Source organism: Convolutriloba macropyga, chromosome 1 (genome assembly GCF_964194025.1).
Source record: "Convolutriloba macropyga chromosome 1, txConMacr16.3, whole genome shotgun sequence".
NCBI classification, from domain to species: domain Eukaryota; kingdom Metazoa; phylum Xenacoelomorpha; order Acoela; family Convolutidae; genus Convolutriloba; species Convolutriloba macropyga.
Window position 1 is genome coordinate 49,501,447 of NC_134468.1, and position 20,533 is coordinate 49,521,979.

The 20,533-nt window shown below is 36.1% G+C and overlaps 1 protein-coding gene across 1 annotated transcript in view; it reads right to left on the reverse strand.

The window, feature by feature from the left end:
* LOC142339970 (vigilin-like) overlaps positions 1-20,533 on the reverse strand; it is a 121,257-nt gene that overhangs the window by 16,656 nt on the left and 84,068 nt on the right. The window contains exons 14-15 of the mRNA XM_075390349.1: positions 8,037-8,387; positions 7,788-7,859 (exon numbers count right to left, since the gene is read on the reverse strand). Coding sequence (XP_075246464.1) covers positions 7,788-7,859; positions 8,037-8,387 — 423 coding nt within the window. The remainder of the gene's footprint in view (positions 1-7,787; positions 7,860-8,036; positions 8,388-20,533) is intronic.

The following is a 20,533-nucleotide window of genomic DNA, read 5'->3' on the forward strand; positions in this document are numbered from 1 at the left end:
ATAAGTATTGAAAAAAACAAAAACAAAACCTGAAAAAAATTAGAAAATTTGTAACTTATCTCAGTGAAAAATGCCCTGTCTTTATTTCAAATCCGACTTAAGTATAAATACAACTATACAATTCATCTTAAATAAGAATTGATCAAGGCAAAGGACACCGAGAACCATTAAAATTGGATGAAATAAGCAAAAAAAACTTAAAAAGCTGACAAAAACTGACAAGAAATTGCTCAAATTTACTTGATTTTCTTTATTTAAAAACAATTCGAAGTTAGTTTTTATGAAACTGATAGACAACCAAAAGTGCGTACAAAAACTCACGTCAACTACCAAAACATCCCAAATGCTATAACGAAATTGAAGAGAAAATTTGCTGAAAAAGCTTAAAACCAGCAAAATGGTTAAAAAACAGCTAAAAATTAATACCAGAAGTGTAAAAATCACTTCAAAGGATCAAATAGCCTCTAAACGCACAATAAGCACTTTAAATAATTGATTTAACACTTTTGACGGAACAAGGAGTTCGGGCTATAAAAACTGTGAAACCAGCCTAGAGAAGTCATAAAGATTTCACGCGAAATGTCGAAAAAGCGGCAAAATAGGTAAAGCGAAAAAAAGTTCGACGAAGTAAAAAAACATAGCAGGACAAGTCCTGACGTACAATTCAAAGAATTTTCATTGACTTTAAAAACAACTAGACCTAGAACGGACAATGAGTGAATTGGGAAAACCATTTCTAAAAAAAATCAGATGAAAAAAAAACCAAAAAAAAAACAGAAAATCAATGTCAAAATGCAGCTAGGGAGAACAAAACGTGAGATATGTAATTTTGATTCTAACAAAAAACTAGGTCCAGAATGAGCTGTGAATGGATTGGGAAAACTATTTAGAAAAAAATCCTATCCAAAAAATCGAAAAAACAGTAAAAATCAGAGTGAAATTGCCACATGTGAACAAAAAAACAGTACCGAGAAACCGAATATTTGTTCAAACACCGTTTTCCCACTCTACTTTAAAATTAGAGCGAAAAAAAATTCACGCCGCAAAACCACTCGGTTTTTCGCTCCATTTCCTGTTTCGGCGTGACCAAAATCACTACTCCAATTTGACTTCAAAAATCATGAAAATGTGTGAACAGATGTTAAAAAAAAACATAGCAGGACAAGTCCTGACGTACAATTCAAAGAATTTTCATTGACTAAACAGAAAACTAGACCAAGAACGGACTAAGAATGGATTGCGAATCCGATCCAAAAAACCGAAAAAACTGTAAAAATCAAAGTGAAATTGCCGCATGTGAACAAAAAACCACTAGCGAGAAAGCGAATTTTTGTTCAAACACCGTTTGCTCACTCTACTTTATATTTAGAGCGAACAAATTTCACGCCGCAAAACCACTCGCTTTTTCGCTCCACTTCCCGTTTCGGCGTGACCAAAATCACTACTCCAATTTGACTTCAAAAATCATGAAAATGTGTGAACAGATCTTAAAAAAAAGACAGCGCCCCAATACAATTCAAATTCTTTGAATTGTAAAAAAAGACAGCGCCCCAATACAATTCAAATTCTTTGAATTGTAAAAAATAGGAGCGCTATAATAGCCGGCTGAGTTAGTTTTTATGAAACTGATAGACAACCAAAAGTGCGTACAAAAACTCACGTCAACTACCAAAACATCCCAAATGCTATAACGAAATTGAAGAGAAAATTTGCTGAAAAAGCTTAAAACCAGCAAAATGGTTAAAAAACAGCTAAAAATTAATACCAGAAGTGTAAAAATCACTTCAAAGGATCAAATAGCCTCTAAACGCACAATAAGCACTTTAAATAATTGATTTAACACTTTTGACGGAACAAGGAGTTCGGGCTATAAAAACTGTGAAACCAGCCTAGAGAAGTCATAAAGATTTCACGCGAAATGTCGAAAAAGCGGCAAAATAGGTAAAGCGAAAAAAAGTTCGACGAAGTAAAAAAACATAGCAGGACAAGTCCTGACGTACAATTCAAAGAATTTTCATTGACTTTAAAAACAACTAGACCTAGAACGGACAATGAGTGAATTGGGAAAACCATTTCTAAAAAAAATCAGATGAAAAAAAAACAAAAAAAAACAGAAAATCAATGTCAAAATGCAGCTAGGGAGAACAAAAAGTGAGATATGTAATTTTGATTCTAACAAAAAACTAGGTCCAGAATGAGCTGTGAATGGATTGGGAAAACTATTTAGAAAAAAATCCTATCGAAAAAACAGTAAAAATCAGAGAGAAATTGCCACATGTGAACTAAAAAACAGTACCGAGAAACCGAATATTTGTTCAAACACCGTTTTCCCACTCTACTTTAAAATTAGAGCGAAAAAAATTCACGCCGCAAAACCACTCGGTTTTTCGCTCCATTTCCTGTTTCGGCGTGACCAAAATCACTACTCCAATTTGACTTCAAAAATCATGAAAATGTGTGAACAGATCTTAAAAAAAAACATAGCAGGACAAGTCCTGACGTATAATTCAAAGAACTTTCATTGACTAAACAGAAAACTAGACCAAGAACGGACTAAGAATGGATTGCGAATCCGATCCAAAAAACCGAAAAAACTGTAAAAATCAAAGTGAAATTGCCGCATGTGAACAAAAAACCACTAGCGAGAAAGCGAATTTTTGTTCAAACACCGTTTGCTCACTCTACTTTATATTTAGAGCGAACAAATTTCACGCCGCAAAACCACTCGCTTTTTCGCTCCACTTCCCGTTTCGGCGTGACCAAAATCACTACTCCAATTTGACTTCAAAAATCATGAAAATGTGTGAACAGATCTTAAAAAAAAGACAGCGCCCCAATACAATTCAAATTCTTTGAATTGTAAAAAAAGACAGCGCCCCAATACAATTCAAATTCTTTGAATTGTAAAAAATAGGAGCGCTATAATAGCCGGCTGAGAAAATGAGGGCGGCTATTAAAAAAACATACCCAAAAGAGAAATTCTTTTCATTAAACGCTGAGATGTTATAGGTGGCAGATCTAAGCTTTCCGGATCCAAATAGTCGGCGGTGCATTTTCAGATTTAAATACTCGTATACCTCGTCAAAGGGAAATTTCAAAGACTTCCGATATAATACACAGAAAACTAATTGGTCTGCATTTTTCGATATTGCACTTATCGCCCTGTTTGTGAAACGGGGTGGCTCTTCTAATTTTCCACTGTTCAGGAAGGAGACCTTGATTCAGAATCGTTCCAAACAACACAAAGAATTGTTTGTGTTTAATTTGAGCGAAGAATGTGGATAAAAGGTGCCACTTCTGAGACACTCCGAACTCTTAACTAGATTGAAAAAAAAAATCTTTTTCTGGCAAAGATTAAAAAAATAAGTGCCATATCCTTGTGAGAAACAAGAAAGAATGGGTCATGAGGTTCGACAACAAATGGTGTAATATTTGAACACTAAGCTCGCTAGACAAGAAATAATTGTCTAAACGCAAGTTCTTTTGCAGTTGAGTACATGGCACTGGCCTCCACCCCTCGAATATCAACTGATATTTACAATACTAGACCGGTAGACTTTTTGGGTTAGATTCGTACTGTCATTTTTATGATCTACACATTTGCTCTACAAGGAAAAATCCCTAATGGAGCTTTTTCAAAATTAATATTCGATATAAAACTCAAGACTCTATTACTCAGGAAGTAGGGCATATAAGTTTGGCACTACTTAGATGCACACTATTGACTTTTAATTAGTAAATGTTCATAAACCTTAAAGTTCCATAAGTGATTTCAGAAGTCATTTTTTGAGTGAGGTAAGTCACGCAATTGACCTAAAAGCAGAAATGGCGTCACGAACACAAATTTTAACCGCAGTATGCACACTATTGACTTTTAATTAGTAAATGTTCATAAAACTTAAAGTTCCATAAGTGATTTCAGAAGTCATTTTTTGAGTGAGTAAGTCACGCAATTGACCTAAAAGCAGAAATGGCGTCACGAACACAAATTTTAACCGCAGTAGAAGTCACTGAAGTCATTGAAAAAGTCAAAAGTCAGGGTAAGACGAAACAAAAATCTGTTAGACGGTAAAAAATTAGGAGCGCAATAATAGCCGCCTGGAATTGCTGACGCGGCCATTTAAAAAAAACTCGCTTCAGCAAGACTGAAGAATGACGTCACGCATGCAATGCAGTCCAAATTGCATGAACGAATGAACAAAAAGCAGATTTGAAGTAATTGTGACGTCACATAGTTGTAATAAAGATCTTGGCGAGGAAATAACTAACTAACGTCGGAAGAATTGTTCTCGAACAACCAGTGGGGCCCTAATCTTCAGTCCGGCCGGGGGGGGGGGGTTAATTCAATAAGCGGGCTTAAAATGTCATCAGAAGTTATTTTTACCACTATAACCGCGAACAATACACCAATTTCGGCGCTTTTTAATTATACTTTGAGCAGCGACCTGCCGCCAGTTGATTTAACAATTGCCAATGAGGGAAATGTAGATCACGCTACACGAAAAAGTCAAAGGCGCAAAAGCTACTCGAAAAAACAAAACGGTTTAGCGAAAACATTGTAGAAAAAAGGCCAACACGTTTAAAATTACTGCTTCAAACATCATTCGAGAGCAATTAAAATTCCAAGAGAAGACCAATAATCACACCAGCTATTGTTTTGCGGCTATTTAAAAAAATCTGTTAGTTACCCATTGAGGGACTCTGACACTTTCAACAATGCTTTGAAAACATAAGCCGGCTAACCTCGGATGAATTACTCTCGAACGTCAGGTGGGGCAATTTAATTTAGAGGGGATGTTGCTTAGAAACGTTTTATCGGCGAAAAACACCCAAACAGTGGGTTCGAACAACTGACCTCCAGTTTGGCATCTTAACCACTCAGCCACATTGCTTTTGATTTCCTTTTGATAACAATCGCTTTTACAATCACTCAAGAAGTCAAAGAAGGTTCCACAACCGAAATTTTTTAAATCAAACACTAATTTCTCAGTCCACTTTGAAAATCTTCTGCTTTAAAATTACTCGCCGTTGCCCTCTCTTTACTACTCCAGCATGGCTAAAATAACTGCTAAAATTTGACCTCTCATTCACATCAAAAAGTCCAAAATGTAAGAACAAATCTATAAACATAAGCCGACTAACGTCGGATGAATTGCTCACAAACGACAGGCCGGTTTAATTTAATTTAGGGGGGTTAAGATATAACGAGCGCAAAGAAATCCGACACCATAGGGGTCTGCATTCCGGACCCCTCAGATACTTGTCCAACATCTTAACCACTAAGCTACAAGTGTTGACTAGTTCGCTCAAAATCACATTATATGAGCAACAAACAGTAATTCGGAAAGAGAGCAACTTATAAGTCAATTTAGAAGTCGCTCAAAACAGGAGTCAAAGAATATTCTAGAACAAGGCGCAAATACGGTCAAGCGAAAAACGGTCAAGCGAAAAACGGTCAAGCTGAACTTTTACAAGAAATGCTTCGAACTTCGTTCGAGAGCAATTTAAAAAAAAATAGCCGCAATAGATTCGTAGATTGGCAGTCTAAAAAAAACAGTAAGACAGACCAAAAAAATTCGTCTTTTCATTGAAGGCTGATCTGTTATATTTTGATTGAAAATCTGTATAAGTTATTGCTGCTTCTATTAGCTGATCTCAAATAACCTTCATTTAGAGTAACACACACCCATTTGACCTTATCTCTTTGAATTAAAGTAAATAAAAGTCAATTTCAAATTGAGGAAGTCATTTTTGAGAGTGAGGTAAGTCAAGTGTGACCAAAAATTTAATCACGCGTATGAACAAAAAACTCGCTCCACTAAGAGCGATAAATGACGTCACACATGCAATTCAGTTGAAGTTTAATGAACGAATGAACAAAAAGTGGCTGTGACGTCATATGGTCGTAACAAAAATCATGACGACGAAATAAAAAAAACATAGCAGGACAAGTCCTGACGCACAATTCAAAGAACTTTCATTGACTAAACAGAAAACTAGACCTAGAACGGACTATGAATGGATTGGAAATACCATTTAGAAAAAAATCCGATCCAAAAAAACGAAAAAACAGTAAAAATCGAAGTCAAATTGCCGCATGTGAACAAAAAACCACTAGCGAGAAAGCAAATTTTTGTTCAAACACCATTTTCTCACTCTACTTTAAATTTGGAACGAAAAAAATTCACGCCGCAAAACCACTCGCTTTTTCGCTCCTCTTCCTGTTTCGGCGTGACCAAAATCACTACTCCAATTTGACTTCAAAAATCATGAAAATGTGTGAACAGATCTTAAAAAAAAAACATAGCAGGACAAGTCCTGACGTACAATTCAAAGAACTTTCATTGACTAAACAGAAAACTAGACCAAGAACGGACTAAGAATGGATTGCGAATCCGATCCAAAAAACCGAAAAAACTGTAAAAATCAAAGTGAAATTGCCGCATGTGAACAAAAAACCACTAGCGAGAAAGCGAATTTTTGTTCAAACACCGTTTGCTCACTCTACTTTAAATTTAGAGCAAAAAAATTTTACGCCGCAAAACCACTCGCTTTTTCGCTCAACTTCCTGTTTCGGCGTGACCAAAATCACTACTCCAATTTGACTTCAAAAATCATGAAAATGTGTGAACAGATCTTAAAAAAAAAGACAGCGCCCCAATACAATTCAAATTCTTTGAATTGTAAAAAACCAAGAGAAGGCCAATAATAGCCCCAGCTATCGCTGTGCGGCTATTAAACATGAATCGACTAAAGACAAATTGCTCTCGAATAACAGGCGGTGCAATTTAACTCAGAGAAGGCTGCTGCCCAGATAATTTTTCATAGGTGCAAAAAAAATTCCAACAAAAGAGGGGTTCAACTCACGAACTCCGGCATAATAGACGGAGGCATTACCCACTCGGCTATTGGGGTGTTGTGCTAACTGATATCACAATCGGTTTGTTTTGAATAACATAGCCGGCAGATTGCCGGAATAGCTGCGAAAGAATAGACCTGCGTGCCATATAATAGAGATGGAAACAGATCTAAATTTCAAAAAAAAAATCGACGCCGCTCAAAAAACTAGGTAAAAAACATTCAGCGATAAATTAATAAAGCTTGTTAAAATTCATTCCACAGAAGCCTCTTATTAGGGTCCTTTACTGTACATAGGAGTTCCTTTGACCTTAAACAAATTCAAATTAAACTTAAGTTTTAAAGTGCAAAAGTCATTTTATTGAGTGAGGTAAGTCACGTATGATCAAAATCTAATCACGCAAATAACCTAAAAACTTTTGCTAAAGCGAGTGAGAAATGACGTCACGCGCGCAAATGCCGTTAGTGAGAGGAAGAAGTCATTCAGAAAATTTGACTTTTTCAGCTTTGATATGTGAACAAATGTAAAACGAAAAAAGAGCGTCAGACGACGAAACAAAAAAAAAACCAAGAGCACCGCAATATAGCTTCGCTCAGCTTACAGCTTCGCAGCTATAAAAAGACTTAATTTCTTTTAAGAACAGTTTAGGTAACACGAAAATCAAGGAGTCAAGCATGAAAAACCACTCAAGTGAAATGTTCTCACTCAAAAGAATGTTCTCGAACAGAACGGTCAAGCAACAATAATTGCTTCAAATTTCGTTCGAGAGCTATTAATCAGCGCCTAAATAAATAGCCTTTTAGAGGTCGATGGCGGCTGTTAATAACTGGCAGGTCCCAAATATTTGCGAAAACTTAGCTTGCGAACAATTTCGAGGTAATTTGGTGATTTGATTTAACTAACTAGAAAGAGGAAAGAAAGAACTCACGTATTCCTCTGCGAGGCATAATAATTTGTCTCTGCATTCGTCCACAGGTTCTGCCGGTCCAGTGATTGTCACCTAAATAACCCTCATCTTATAAGCATTGGAATCATTATAAAATCGGAACGTCAAATCATCGTCTTAAAACGGCTACTATCAAATCTATTAACTTTTGGAAAAAGTTCAATCGATCTGTTGCTGCTTTGGTTAAATTTAACCTGACTTTGGATCACTTTGCAATGACTAGGATTTAACCTTTCTTGCGTCTTGACTGTTTCTGCTGGGGAACCTGATCTCGACTTTGAACTGGTCCTGGAACTTTCGGAGGTTTTTGCCCTTGGCTCCGATGAACCTGGCATGCAGTCTAGGATCTATCTCAATCTCGACAGTCTCGAATGACTGGAGCTGTGATATCATGTATGCGATCTCCTCCTTGCACTTGTCCGCTTTCTCCTGGTATCCCACTATCACAATGGCCTCGTCCTCCCCACTCGAAGAATTCTGTCTTGGTAACACAATCTCCACTCCGTGCTTCTCTCTCAACTTAGATATGGTTGACCCCTTCGGCCCAATGATTTTAGGGAAGAACTTCGGATTGACCATGAACTAAAACAAAAATGCGTGGTTTCTAACATTCTCCAGTAATTTATGTACTTGTTTGTATGGCTCGAAACATAGCCGACAGACTGCCGGAATAGCTGCGAACCAGACTTGCGTGCCGTAGAATGCAGATAGAAACAAATATGAGGTGGAAAAAGATATCACGGCCACATCAAAAACTTTAATTCAAACGGGGGTGTATCATTGAGAATATTTTTGGGTGAAAAAAGTTTTCAGAACGAAGAGGTTCGAACCCAATCCCCCGCAAAAGAATCAGAAGCATTAACCACTCGGTTCTCAGGCCCTTGTCACATCTCATCTTAGCACTGAACTTGTTTTAGTCACAGACAAAAGACATAATTTCTGAATGCGAGAAATTTAGTTCCCGTAAAAAGCTAGAAATCAAGCATAAGCTAGAAATTCAAGCGAAAAATGTTTTAGATTATCTAGAAATTATTTCCAAGAACAAATAAAATGCAATTGCAAGGACATCAAAGGCTTGAGCATCCTCTACAAAGCCGACTGAGCAAATTTAAAGTTTAGAATCACGTATGTTACGTAAATCGAATACTGATCTACCTATTTTTCACCCAAAAGGAGCAAAAAAAATCGTTGAGACCGCATATGTAATTGTCTAGAAAATCATGTAAAAATGAGTTGACGGTATCAGAATTTATTATGAAATGTTTCTATGCCTCTATCTGCATTTACAATCTTATTAAGTCGCCTCACCTTGTTCCGTATCATCTTTGTATTTTATTTGGTTCTTCAAATGAATTTTAGCTGGATTCTTCTTCTCTATTTAATGCTTTTATCAAAACTGGAAGTTCGTATATGTGGAGTTCCCTCACAGTGCATAGTTTGTCGTTTCTCTTCAAATTAAAGATGGTTCTCTAAATAAGATCCTTGGTATTTTTCAATTTTCATGATCTTTGTTTTACTTGCTGTTCCAAGGTTTCTAGCTTAGAATTTCTAGCTTAGAGACTTATAGCTTAAAGAGCGTTTCCAGATTTTTTTTGGAGTCCCTCGCTAAAATTTTTTCCAACGTCGCTCATCAAAGTGGAACATTTTCAACTTTATATCTGTTTTGCCAAGAACGCAGAAATGGTCGGTTTTATCAGTTTGGTCAACGTCACAGTAAAGTTGGCACAGCACAAATCCATTAGAAGTAGAAGTTCTTCCTTGTCTTGTGGGTTCATGGTTTTTAGAGAAATTAAAGCCCTCAATAAACTCTACTGGACATGATGTCGGGAACCAAACGTTCAACAGATTAATATTGAAGCCCCCGCAAACAACTAGTTTTAGTTCTTGATACGTTATCTAGATATATATTCAGTGTTTCTATGAAAATATATTCGGTTGTATAAAGTGGTTGGTGTACAACTGTCAACTGAGGTGTAGCGTCAAGTACAGAAAGAGTAAGAAACTGTGTAGCATTGCTGATTCCAGAACATTACTTCAATTTAATATTATTCTTAAGGTAGACACCTCGTTTTTTGCGATTGTATAAAACAACTTTATGATAGTTTTCTATTTGGCACAAATTTGCATTGATAGTCCCAAAATTCAGTAGTCTATGTTTCCGTGAAAGCTACTTAGTTATGCAAAATTTTTGCTCAGTGACCTTACATTCTTCAGTAGAAAGAAAGACATTTTTCCTCGTCTATTTTATCTCACTGCACGCTTAAACACTGTATTAATAAGTCTAGAAAAACGTGGTGTTGTATTTATTTAAAAAGTCATGAAACATCGCTGATGTTTCAATGTTCTGACTATACTAGATTAAAGTTTATCACAGGTTGGTTTTCAGCGGAAGTCGCAAAAAACTGTTTCCTTAGGTTCAATTGTATCCCCACGGAAGTCGCAGAAACACAATTGCCCTTACTTCTATAATTATTCTCAAATTATAGCAGGATCTGTCCTGAAAAGCAGTTCATATAATTGAACATACAGAAGACTAAACTATCAGCCTCACTGAAAGAGCAGCCTCCGATAAAAAAAAAACAAATCATACATCAAGACGTATAGGGAAGGAAACAGAACACTGAGAAAATCGGGGTTTGCGAACTTAACGATGTCCACTAACGTCAAAAGACGTTTGAGTTTTATTGAGTAAAGACGTTTGTTTACACTGAGATTTTAGACAGCAATTAATTGGCAAAAACCCCCGTTTTATAGTGTCGCTGAAAGCAGGTGGCATCAAAGCCACTGGAACACGCAATTTAAAACTTGAACTCGTCAACATCCAACTGAAAATCCTTATATATAGAAAGCACATGACAACTTTAATCAAAACAAATAGAGGCAACAAAATTATCACCAAAAGCAGGGAAAAATCAAAAGTTCTAACACTTTGAAATAGGAATACGGTACAAGAGTGAATAAAGAAATATTAGCAGTCAGCTTAAAACCTTATGTGGATTCAATTATGCCTAAGTAGAGAGCAAGTTAAAACAACTATCGTTAAAAACTGAGCGACAGAACAACAAAAAGAAACAAGAACGGGCTAAATCCAATCGAAAAAATTACCAATATTTTTTAAAACAAATGTTGTCAAGTCGTGAAGGTTGTTAGGTATGAATTAAAACAATTAAAAATTCAAGCCAGCTTAATTAGAGCACCCAGAGACTTGTCATTAGTCAGACTAAGTTACGGAGGAAGAAAAACTATAAATCAGTGATACGTTTTGAAAGCGGGTCACGTTGAGGTCAAGACAACTTTTATTTTTGAATAAAATAAAATAGATCATCTCGCAAGTAGCTAAAAAAAGGGGCGAATGAGACCTATCATTAATGAGGTCAAATGACAAGTCTTTTTTTAGGGACCTTTCTTACTCACATGAGTTCCTTTAAACTTAAACTAATTCAAATTAAACTTAAGTTTAATAGTGCACAAGTCATTTTATTGAGTGAGGTAAGTCACGTATGATCAAAATTTTATCACGCAAATGCTTGACACCTAAAACCTTTTGATATACAGCGAGAAACGCCGTCGCGCGCATCAACGCCGTTAGTGACAGGAAGAAGTAAGATAATTTTTCAGCTTTGCCGTGTGAAGAAATATAAAACAAACCGGAAATTTCAGATAACAAAACATAACCGACTTAACGTCGGAAGAATTGCTCTCGAACGACTAGTGGGAGCTCTTATCAATTGCAGCCTGCTTCAGTTGGGTGAAGCATGGAGGGAGGGGAGCCTAAATGGGACTAAGAAGTTCAATAGTGGACTTCAACTAACCACATTAGTTTTTGTAAATATTGTCTCACCTGCGTTTTGGGACCTGCGTTTTTGTAAATATTGTCTCACCCAATGAGCGGGGAGAACATAAATAATTTTCAAGAGTTCAATGAAGACTGAAACGAGAAGAATTCTGAAACTTAAGGAGAACAGGACTGATGTTATAAAGAGCGATTGAGAACAATGAAGAATTCTTCAACCAAAAACACACTTATTTGAACCTTTAATGAGCAAAAACTTTTGATTCTTAATCAAAGTTTGATAACAAAGATTTGTATTAATTCACGATTGAGTATCTTGAAAAAAAAACCACATTAGAGGTTAACAAATAACATTATTCGGTTAACAAATACCAGTTTCGGCGCACTTTTCATTTGACTTTTAGTATAAAATTGCCGCCAATTGAGTTCAGCTGCTTGAAATTGTGATTGAGAGAGAATTTTAGATCACGCGAAAAGCAAAACGTCAAGGGCTTAAAAGTCACTCGAAAAGTCAAAATTGTCAAGCGAAAATTTTGCATAAAAAAGACACACGTTTACAATAATTGCTATGAACTTCGTTCAAGAGCAATTAAAAACTGTAGGACAAGTCCTGGCACAAATCAAAAGCTTGACTAAACAAAAGACTAGACCTAGAATAGAAAATGAACGGATTAAGAACCACGTAGAAAAAAATCTGCAAAAAACACGCCTCAAAACCACTCTTTTCGCTTCACATCCTGTTTCAGCCAGACCAAAATCACGTCTCACAATTGAATTCAAAAATCACGAAAGTGTGTGAACAGGTGTGATCTTTTAAAAAATCATAGCCTAAAAAAATCTGGAGATGAATCGAATTAAAAATCGACCACCGTAACTGCCATAGTGAACCTCCAAATTAATTATACTAAATATTTTAAAAGAATAATACGTTAAGTTAACAATGAGGAGTTATCTGACAACGAAAACTGATAAGGCATCTGAGAAAAACTTCTTTAGAAATTGTGACTCCAAAACAGTAACAGCTGTTAAGAGGCTAACGGCGGCTATCAACAACTGCAAAAAGCTCAGCAACAGGTTTAGTTTTGATTCAATTAACGACTACCAACTATCAAATACAGCAACAGTTTAAACATAGTCGGAAAAAAGCCGCCGTTGACGCGCTTGATGCACATTGGGTTTGAAACAGAAAAAGAAGAGATCGAAATTAACCATTTTGTTTCTTTTTTCATTGTCAAAAAGTGTTCTAATTTGTGTAGTTTTAGTTAGATTCATAAATTATACTTAATTCAGCTTCTAAACTGGAAACTATTGAGCTTAATACTAATTTCGGCCAGAAATCGCTCTAATGAACCTTGATAACCTAATGCACTGACTTAATGAACGCCCTTTATCGGTTTATCCTGTTTCCTTTGATTTTGCTCTTTTGACATTGACTGTATTCACTTTATTACGTAATTCATTGCGTGAAAGAATTTAAAATCCATTCAGTTGAAACAATGAGTGAGGTATATCAGAAGTCAAACATGAAAATCGTGACTTAAGTGAAACGAAAAACGTGATCAAAAGGTAAAGCGAATTAAAAAAGGGCAGCGCCTAAAAATAGCCGGTGAGAGGCTGACGGTGGCTATTAAAGAGTTCAGATCGAGAGAACCGTGCAAAGGGAAAAGAAAATAAGGACATCAGAAAAAATTCTCTAGCACAAAATTCTTGAGCAAGTTATCCACAAAATGCTACCTCCCCAACCATATTTTCAGGACAAAAATCATAACTGAGTCTGCTCGCGGGCATTTTTCTAACAAACAGCTGGCAGAAACATATGAAAAAAGTTGTATCATTTATATCACTGAAAAGTACACTGTCTATTCTTCAATGGCACCTTTTAGGAGAAAAACCTATAAAATAGCTCTCAACTAAAGATCGAACCAAAAAACAGAAGCGAGAAGTTTAATTGGCCAAAATTTCCTTAAAATCACTGTTATCTTTACAAAAAATAACTCAAACTTAATTTCTATTATATCGAGAGACCTCCAAAAAACTTAAAACAGCTGATTTGAACCATATAACTCCCCCAAATGCTATAGAAAGTCGAAGAAGACTACACGAACTTCTAAGAAAGCGTCCCACCAGCAATATGTTAAAAATAGCTCAAAATTAAATCTAAAAGTGTATTTTTGCATCAAGTTGTCAAAAAAAGTATTCAGACGCGCATCTACTGAATTGGGTACACCATTCAAACACAGCCGGCTGATTGTCGGAAAACAGCCTCCGTTGACTCACATCGAGATTGACACAAAAAAAAAGAACGAAGAGTAAATTTTTTCTGAGTTTTAGTAAGTGTTCTAATCCGGTCTGCATTTTCGGTTAGATTCTAAAATCATATTTAATTTAGCTTCTAAACTGAAGGCTATCAAGCTTAATATTAACGCAGCCCGCAATCGCTCTAAAGATATTTGATAACCTAATTCACTAGGACTTAATTACTTGGCTTTATCGGTTTATCCTGTTTCTTTTATTTTGTTCCCTAGACATTGACCGCATTCACTACATTGCGTAATTCAATGCGTGAAGGAATTTAATATCCATTCAGTTGAAACATTGAAGAAGGTAAGTCACGAGTCAAGTGAAAATCGTGACTTGCAAAACAAAAAGCGTGACCCAAAGGTAGAGTGAATTAAAAAATAAGAGGCAGCGCCAGAATAGCAGCAAAACAGACGCATGACATAAAACACAGATAGAAACAGATACAGAAATGAGTTGGAATTTGTGCAAAGAATTTTGACAATGGTGACTTACGAGCCTCAGTTCCCGGAGTAAGAATCAGAAGCATTATCTTCTCGGCTTTTGGCCCTTGCCACCACTTATCTTGCAATTGATCTTATAGCAACGCACATAATTTCTGAATGCTAGCAATTTTGTTCACGCAAGAAGCAAGAAACCAACCGTGAAAAAGTCAGAGAAAGAAGATTCTAAAACAAAACTAAAACGAAAAAGAGCATCAGACGATGAAACAAAAAAAAAACACAATATAAAAGATCACCACAATATAACTTTGCTCTGCTTAAATCTTTTCAGCTATAAAGAGGAGAGCTCCTAGATAATAGCCGTCGAGAGGCTCATGGCGGCTACTAAACAGCTCTAAAAAACCTGCTTTGAACAGGCCGCACTGATAAAAAAAATCGCTTCCTCAGAGAATTTAGTCAACACTACTTTTCTCGCTCTTTCTGAAAAATGCGACATGAACAAAAAACCAGTCGTCTGTCTGCTTTTCAGATTTCAGCCATTTATCCTATACACTTCGTTTTCAATTCCTGTTTTCAATAAACTTTCTCAAATTTGTGTTAAATTTGAGAAGTCGATTTAGCAAAAAATAAAAAACATAGCCGGCAGATTGCCGGAAAAAAGCCGTGAAAGACACTTGTGGCCTACCATGAATTGAAACAAATAAAGAAACATGATAGGCAGATTGACCAAAAGTCCTTTAGTAGACCACTAGATTTTTTGGGCTAGAGACGTACCGTCAACTTTATGATACATACGGTCTATAAGGAAAAAAGCCCCGAAAGAGCTTTTTCAAATTGATTTTCGAAATCAGAAACTCAAGACATACTCAAGAATTAGGTCACATCAGTTTGGCACTACTTAGATGCACTTTATTGATCTTTAACTAGTAAATATTCATAAAATAAAGTTCCATAAGTGAGTTTAGAAGTCATGTTTTTGAGTGAGTAAGTCACGCAATCAACCTAAAAGCAGAAATGACGTCACGCAGACAAATTTTAACTGCAAAGCAGCAGAAGTCACTAAAGTCATTGAAAAAGTCAGGGTAAGACAAAACAAAAATCTGTTCCACGAAGTTAAAAAAATAGGAGCGCAATAATAGCCGCCTGGAATTGCTGACGCGGCTAATAAACAGGAATTAATATCTGTTAAAAAAAAACCTCTGAGAAAAAATTTCCTAGCACAACAGAAAAAAACAGAGAGAACCAAAGTGAAATTGCCGCATGTGCACAAAAAACCACAACCAAGAAAGCAAATTTTTGTTCAAACATTTCACGCCGAGAGTAATAAAATTTCACGCCGCGAACCCACTCGATTTCTTGCTCCACTTCCTGTTTCGGCGTGACCAAAATCAATACTCCAATTCGACTTCAAAAATCTTGAAAATGTGTGAACAGATCTTGAAGATAAAACATAGCCGGAAGAATTCCGGAAGCAACTCGAAGCGTCAAAACTTCACAAAAAAAGATAAATGCAACTGAAACCATTGCTTTTTGTATTAATTCATTAACTCATTACCTCCCCAGGTCTGATATTAAAATTGGTGAAACTTTAACTACGGTCACCCAGAGAAAAATGCAGCAACATTTTTTAATGAAAACGCTTGGTAACGTTAAAAAAGTCCCAAATAATCAAGGTGGTCAATATACTGATAGGCTGAAAAAGCTGACAGGGCTATGCCCTCAAAAATTTCACGATTCTAATCTGAAAGCAAACGGCAGATAATGATCTTAGAAAAAGTTAAAGTTTTCCAAAAAAGATAGCTCAAATTAAGGAAAGAGAAGCATTACAAAAATATTTCTAATAACTGCAGTTCAGACAAAAACAACACATACTTCTTCCTTGATGTATATATGCTCGAGCACATGAATTCATACTTAATTCAAAACCACATTAATCATATAAGACATAAGCAACAGAATAAAATTCAAAGGCAAAGAGTCGTTTAAAAACAATACCAAGGCCAGAAAAAAATTGCAGAACATACAAATAAGTGGAAATTTTGGAAAATGCAGTCTAGCAAACTCTCAGTACTGCCTTATGTTGAATGAAACCAATTTCAAAACAAAAATATGGCGAAAATCTATTAAAAAGCTGAAACACTCATTTTCTAGACATTGAAAAAATCACTCAAACGAATATAAATGTAGGTGCCATGAGAAAGCTAGAATGATACAAACTAGAATGAGAAGAATATGGACACAATGAAAGGAACAACGTAAAAAGACTTCATTTTTGAAAGTTAAAAATCAAATTAAAAACATAGATGGCAGATTGCCAGAAAATAGCCGCAATAGATTCGTAGATCTGCAGTCTCAAAAAAAAAACAGTAAAAGAGACAGACCAAAAAAATTCGTCTTTTCATTGAAGGCTGACCTGTTATATTTTGATTAAAAATCTGTATAAGTTATTGGTGCCTCTGTTAGCTGAACTCAAATAACCTTCATTTAGACTGACACACATCCATTTGACCTTATCTATTTGAATTGAAGTAAATAGAAATCAATTTCAAAGCGAGGAAGTCACTTTTTAGAGAGGTAAGTCAAGTGTGGCAAATTCATTCACGCGAACGAACAAAACTCGCTCCACTAAGAGCGAAAAATGACGTCACGCATGTAATTGTTAAAACTGCATGAACGAATGAACAAAGAGTGGCTGTGACGTCATATGGTCATAACAAAAATCTTGACGAATTAAAAAAAAACAAGAGAAGACCAATAATAGCCCCAGCTATCGCTGTGCGGCTATTAGAAATAAAAAAAACGAATACCTTCCACTGTTCAGCATTCGAGACATAGAGAAGTCAACGAGTCATCCGAGACAAAGATCTATCGTCCAGAACAGAACAAAAAAAGTAGAATTCAAATATACAAAACATTGACACATTTTGCAAAAAAATTGTCAAAAACCATTTAAGACCGCATTTATGAAAATAAATTTAACTTATTTTCAATAACTTAACGCCGAAAACTGATTGAATTATTATTGAAACAAAATTAAAGTCCCTCATGTTGCCCAAAAAGACTAATTCTAGTAATTAAAACCAAAACAAACAAAAAACTGACAAAAATTAAAAATACTATAAATATCGGTTAAACATGTTTATAATTTTATAAAAACAAAATTACATCGAGGTAGAAAGAGGCGTTGAGTATCTGAGTTATCAAAGGGGAGCTGCCATATTAAGTGATTTTTGACCAAAAGACGGCTGAAAGATCCAAAAATGAAATTCAAAGAAAAAGCCAAAAATTTACTAAAGAATCAAAAAATATGTGCCAATTTTGAACTTGAAACGCATTTGCAAAACACTGTGGCATCAATTTCCGAGTTTTACATTTCAATATAGCATGGAATAAAAATTATTTCTCCAAAAACCAAATTACAAGCTACAAAAACTGGGCCACTTAGACGAAAAAATGGCTAAAAACGGTTATCTATATGTGCCATTCAGTCAAAAACTACTTTTCAAAAACAAAAGTTGTTCACTAAACGCAGCCATTGATCAAAAAACTTCTCTCGCCCAGAAAAAAATAGTTCACACGGCAATTTTACTCATTTTCGCTTTTAGGTTAAAACAGCGTCTGAACGAATAAAACTTCCGGTAAAAAAACATAGCCGGTAGAATACAGGAAACGACTCGAATCGTCGTGCAAAATAATCTCTACCCCAACTTGGACAAAATCATAATATCGAAAAAACACGAAATAAAAAAATAGTGGCCCAATATAACATAAAAAGCGTTAAAATTTTTTCAGTTCAGGGGTGTGGGTAGGCGCTGGTGGGGCGGTGGTGGGGGTTGTTAGGTGGTGGCAGGTGGGTAGTGGTGGGGGGGTGTAGGTAGGTCGGGTGGGGGTACGTACTTTGCAGGGGGGTAGGTAGGTACGTGGGGGGTGTAGGAAGGTACGAGGGTACGAGGGGGGAAGGGGGTGTAGGTACGTGGAGGGTAGTTTTTTTTCGGGGGGGGGGGAGGGGAGGTACTTAAATGGGATCAAATTTTCTCAATTTGACCTCTTCACCTTGAATTACAGATATACCAATTGCTGTACATTACAAACTAAGCTATTGTTAAAGCCAATGTTCGAAAACAGAAGTCAACAATCAAAAACGGAGCTAAACACTCGAATAGAAAGAAGTCAAAATTCAAGTCATGAACAAACTTGCTTTCTGCTAAAAAAAACCCTGTAGAATCTCAATACTCCTCTTCGAGTCGTAAAAAAACCTGTAGAATATCAATACTCCTCTTCGAGTCGTAAAAACCTTAAGAAAACCAATACTCCTCTTCGAGTCGTAAAAAAGACAGCGCACTAATACAATTTAAATTCTTTGAATTGTAAAAAATTAGGAGCGCAATAATAGCCACCTGGAATTGCTGACGTGGCTATTAATTAAAAACAAGAATAATCTGCTTGACTATGAAATTGTTTTCACTCGTAGTTTTTTCTCTCTTCAAGATGATGATGGTGGGGGGGGGGGGCAAACTCTTGCCCTTCACACTGAGTCTACGTCTTAGTGAGGCTAGCTTTAGCTTAATTGAAGGGGGCGTGAGGTGAGCGCTGCGGGGGGCGGTGTGCACCGGGAAGGGGATAACAGTGTGTGTGTTTGTGGGGGGGGGTCTGGATTAATCTCTAAGAACTGCCATTCATACCATAAGTATAAGCCTACAAAACAGTTTCTTCGAATCGCATACTTGGAGACTAATAGTAGTAGTAGTAGGGATTTGGCCCTTCGATGTCGTCGGGCGCGGGGACCGTGTCCCTTTTTGTCCATGGTTGCTGTTAAATTTTCCACGTATCGCTGACTAGTTCATTGTAACTCGTTTCAAAATGATGCCACAGAAAATTGAGCAGTCGACTTTTCAAACCCGCTGCATTTCCAAATTGTAAACTCTGAGGAAGTCTATTCACAAGAGAACAAGTTCTATAGAAGAAGCTTTGCTAGTGAGCTGAACAAGACTCTAAGAGAACTTAAAGCCCTCCGAGCGTTACCTGTTTATCCCGTTTTTGAGGACGAAAAGACAAATAGGCCAGGCGAACAACCGGTCAAGAAAAAAATCGCATAAAAATAGGACTAATATAATTGCTGCAAACTTCGTTTGAGGGCAATAAAACAGACAGCGAACCAATACAATTCAAATACTTTGAATTGAAGAAAAACAAGAGCACTGCAATATAGCTTCGCTCCAGCTTACAGCTTCGCAGCTATAAACATACCCGACAGATTGCCGGAAAATAGCCGCCGTTGATTCCAATAAGCATGATTGGGATTGAAAGAATAGAAGATATTGAAAAAAAGATTTTTGTACAAAAACCTTTTTTAAGTCCGATTTATTTTGATGGAATTTCGTAGTTGAACATAAAATACTTCTGTTTCCTAGAGAGAGGCTACAGGGGCTACTATCAATACCAATAAGCATTAGAGACGGTAACTAAGACTTATAGGAACGACGTTCAAATAGCGGGCATCTAAAATTGGGCTTTATGGGTTTATCCCGTTTCTACTTCTGACTTCAATTTTTTATACTGACTCTGTTCATTTTGAATTGCTTTGCTGAGCAACTGATGTTCAAAATCACTTTTAGCAGAATGAGAGAAGAGAGAAAATAGCCTAGAGAAGTCAAAAAGGTATCACGCAAAATTTTGAAAAAGCGGCAAAATGAGGTAAAGCGAAACATTTTTTTATTCGACGAAGTAAAAAACATAGCAGGACAAGTCCTGAAATACAATCCAAGTAATTGAATGAAAGACAGACCTAATGAACCTGACCAGCAAATCAATTGAACAATCCCAGCCAACAAGACAAAATCTCAAAAGTTGAGAAACTAAAAGAATCAAACAAACTAACCAAAAAAACGATCATTGCTAAAACCCTTGAAGCTTTTAACATGAAGGCCATATATGACTCATTTCAAAATACTCAATAACTCACGCAAAAACCTTGAAAGAGATGAATCTGACACTAAAAGTAGATAAACTGAACAAATTTGACAAATGCATCAAGAAACTGAGAAGAGAAAATTTAAAGAAAATTTCCAAAAATAGGGCTATTAAAAAGGTCAAACATCTTTTTTTTATTCTGGAGTTCTGTTTTGTATACCGTCTACAACATTTAAAAAGTTTCGTTGGCCAGGAAAGATAGTTAAACTCAGAGAATCACAAAC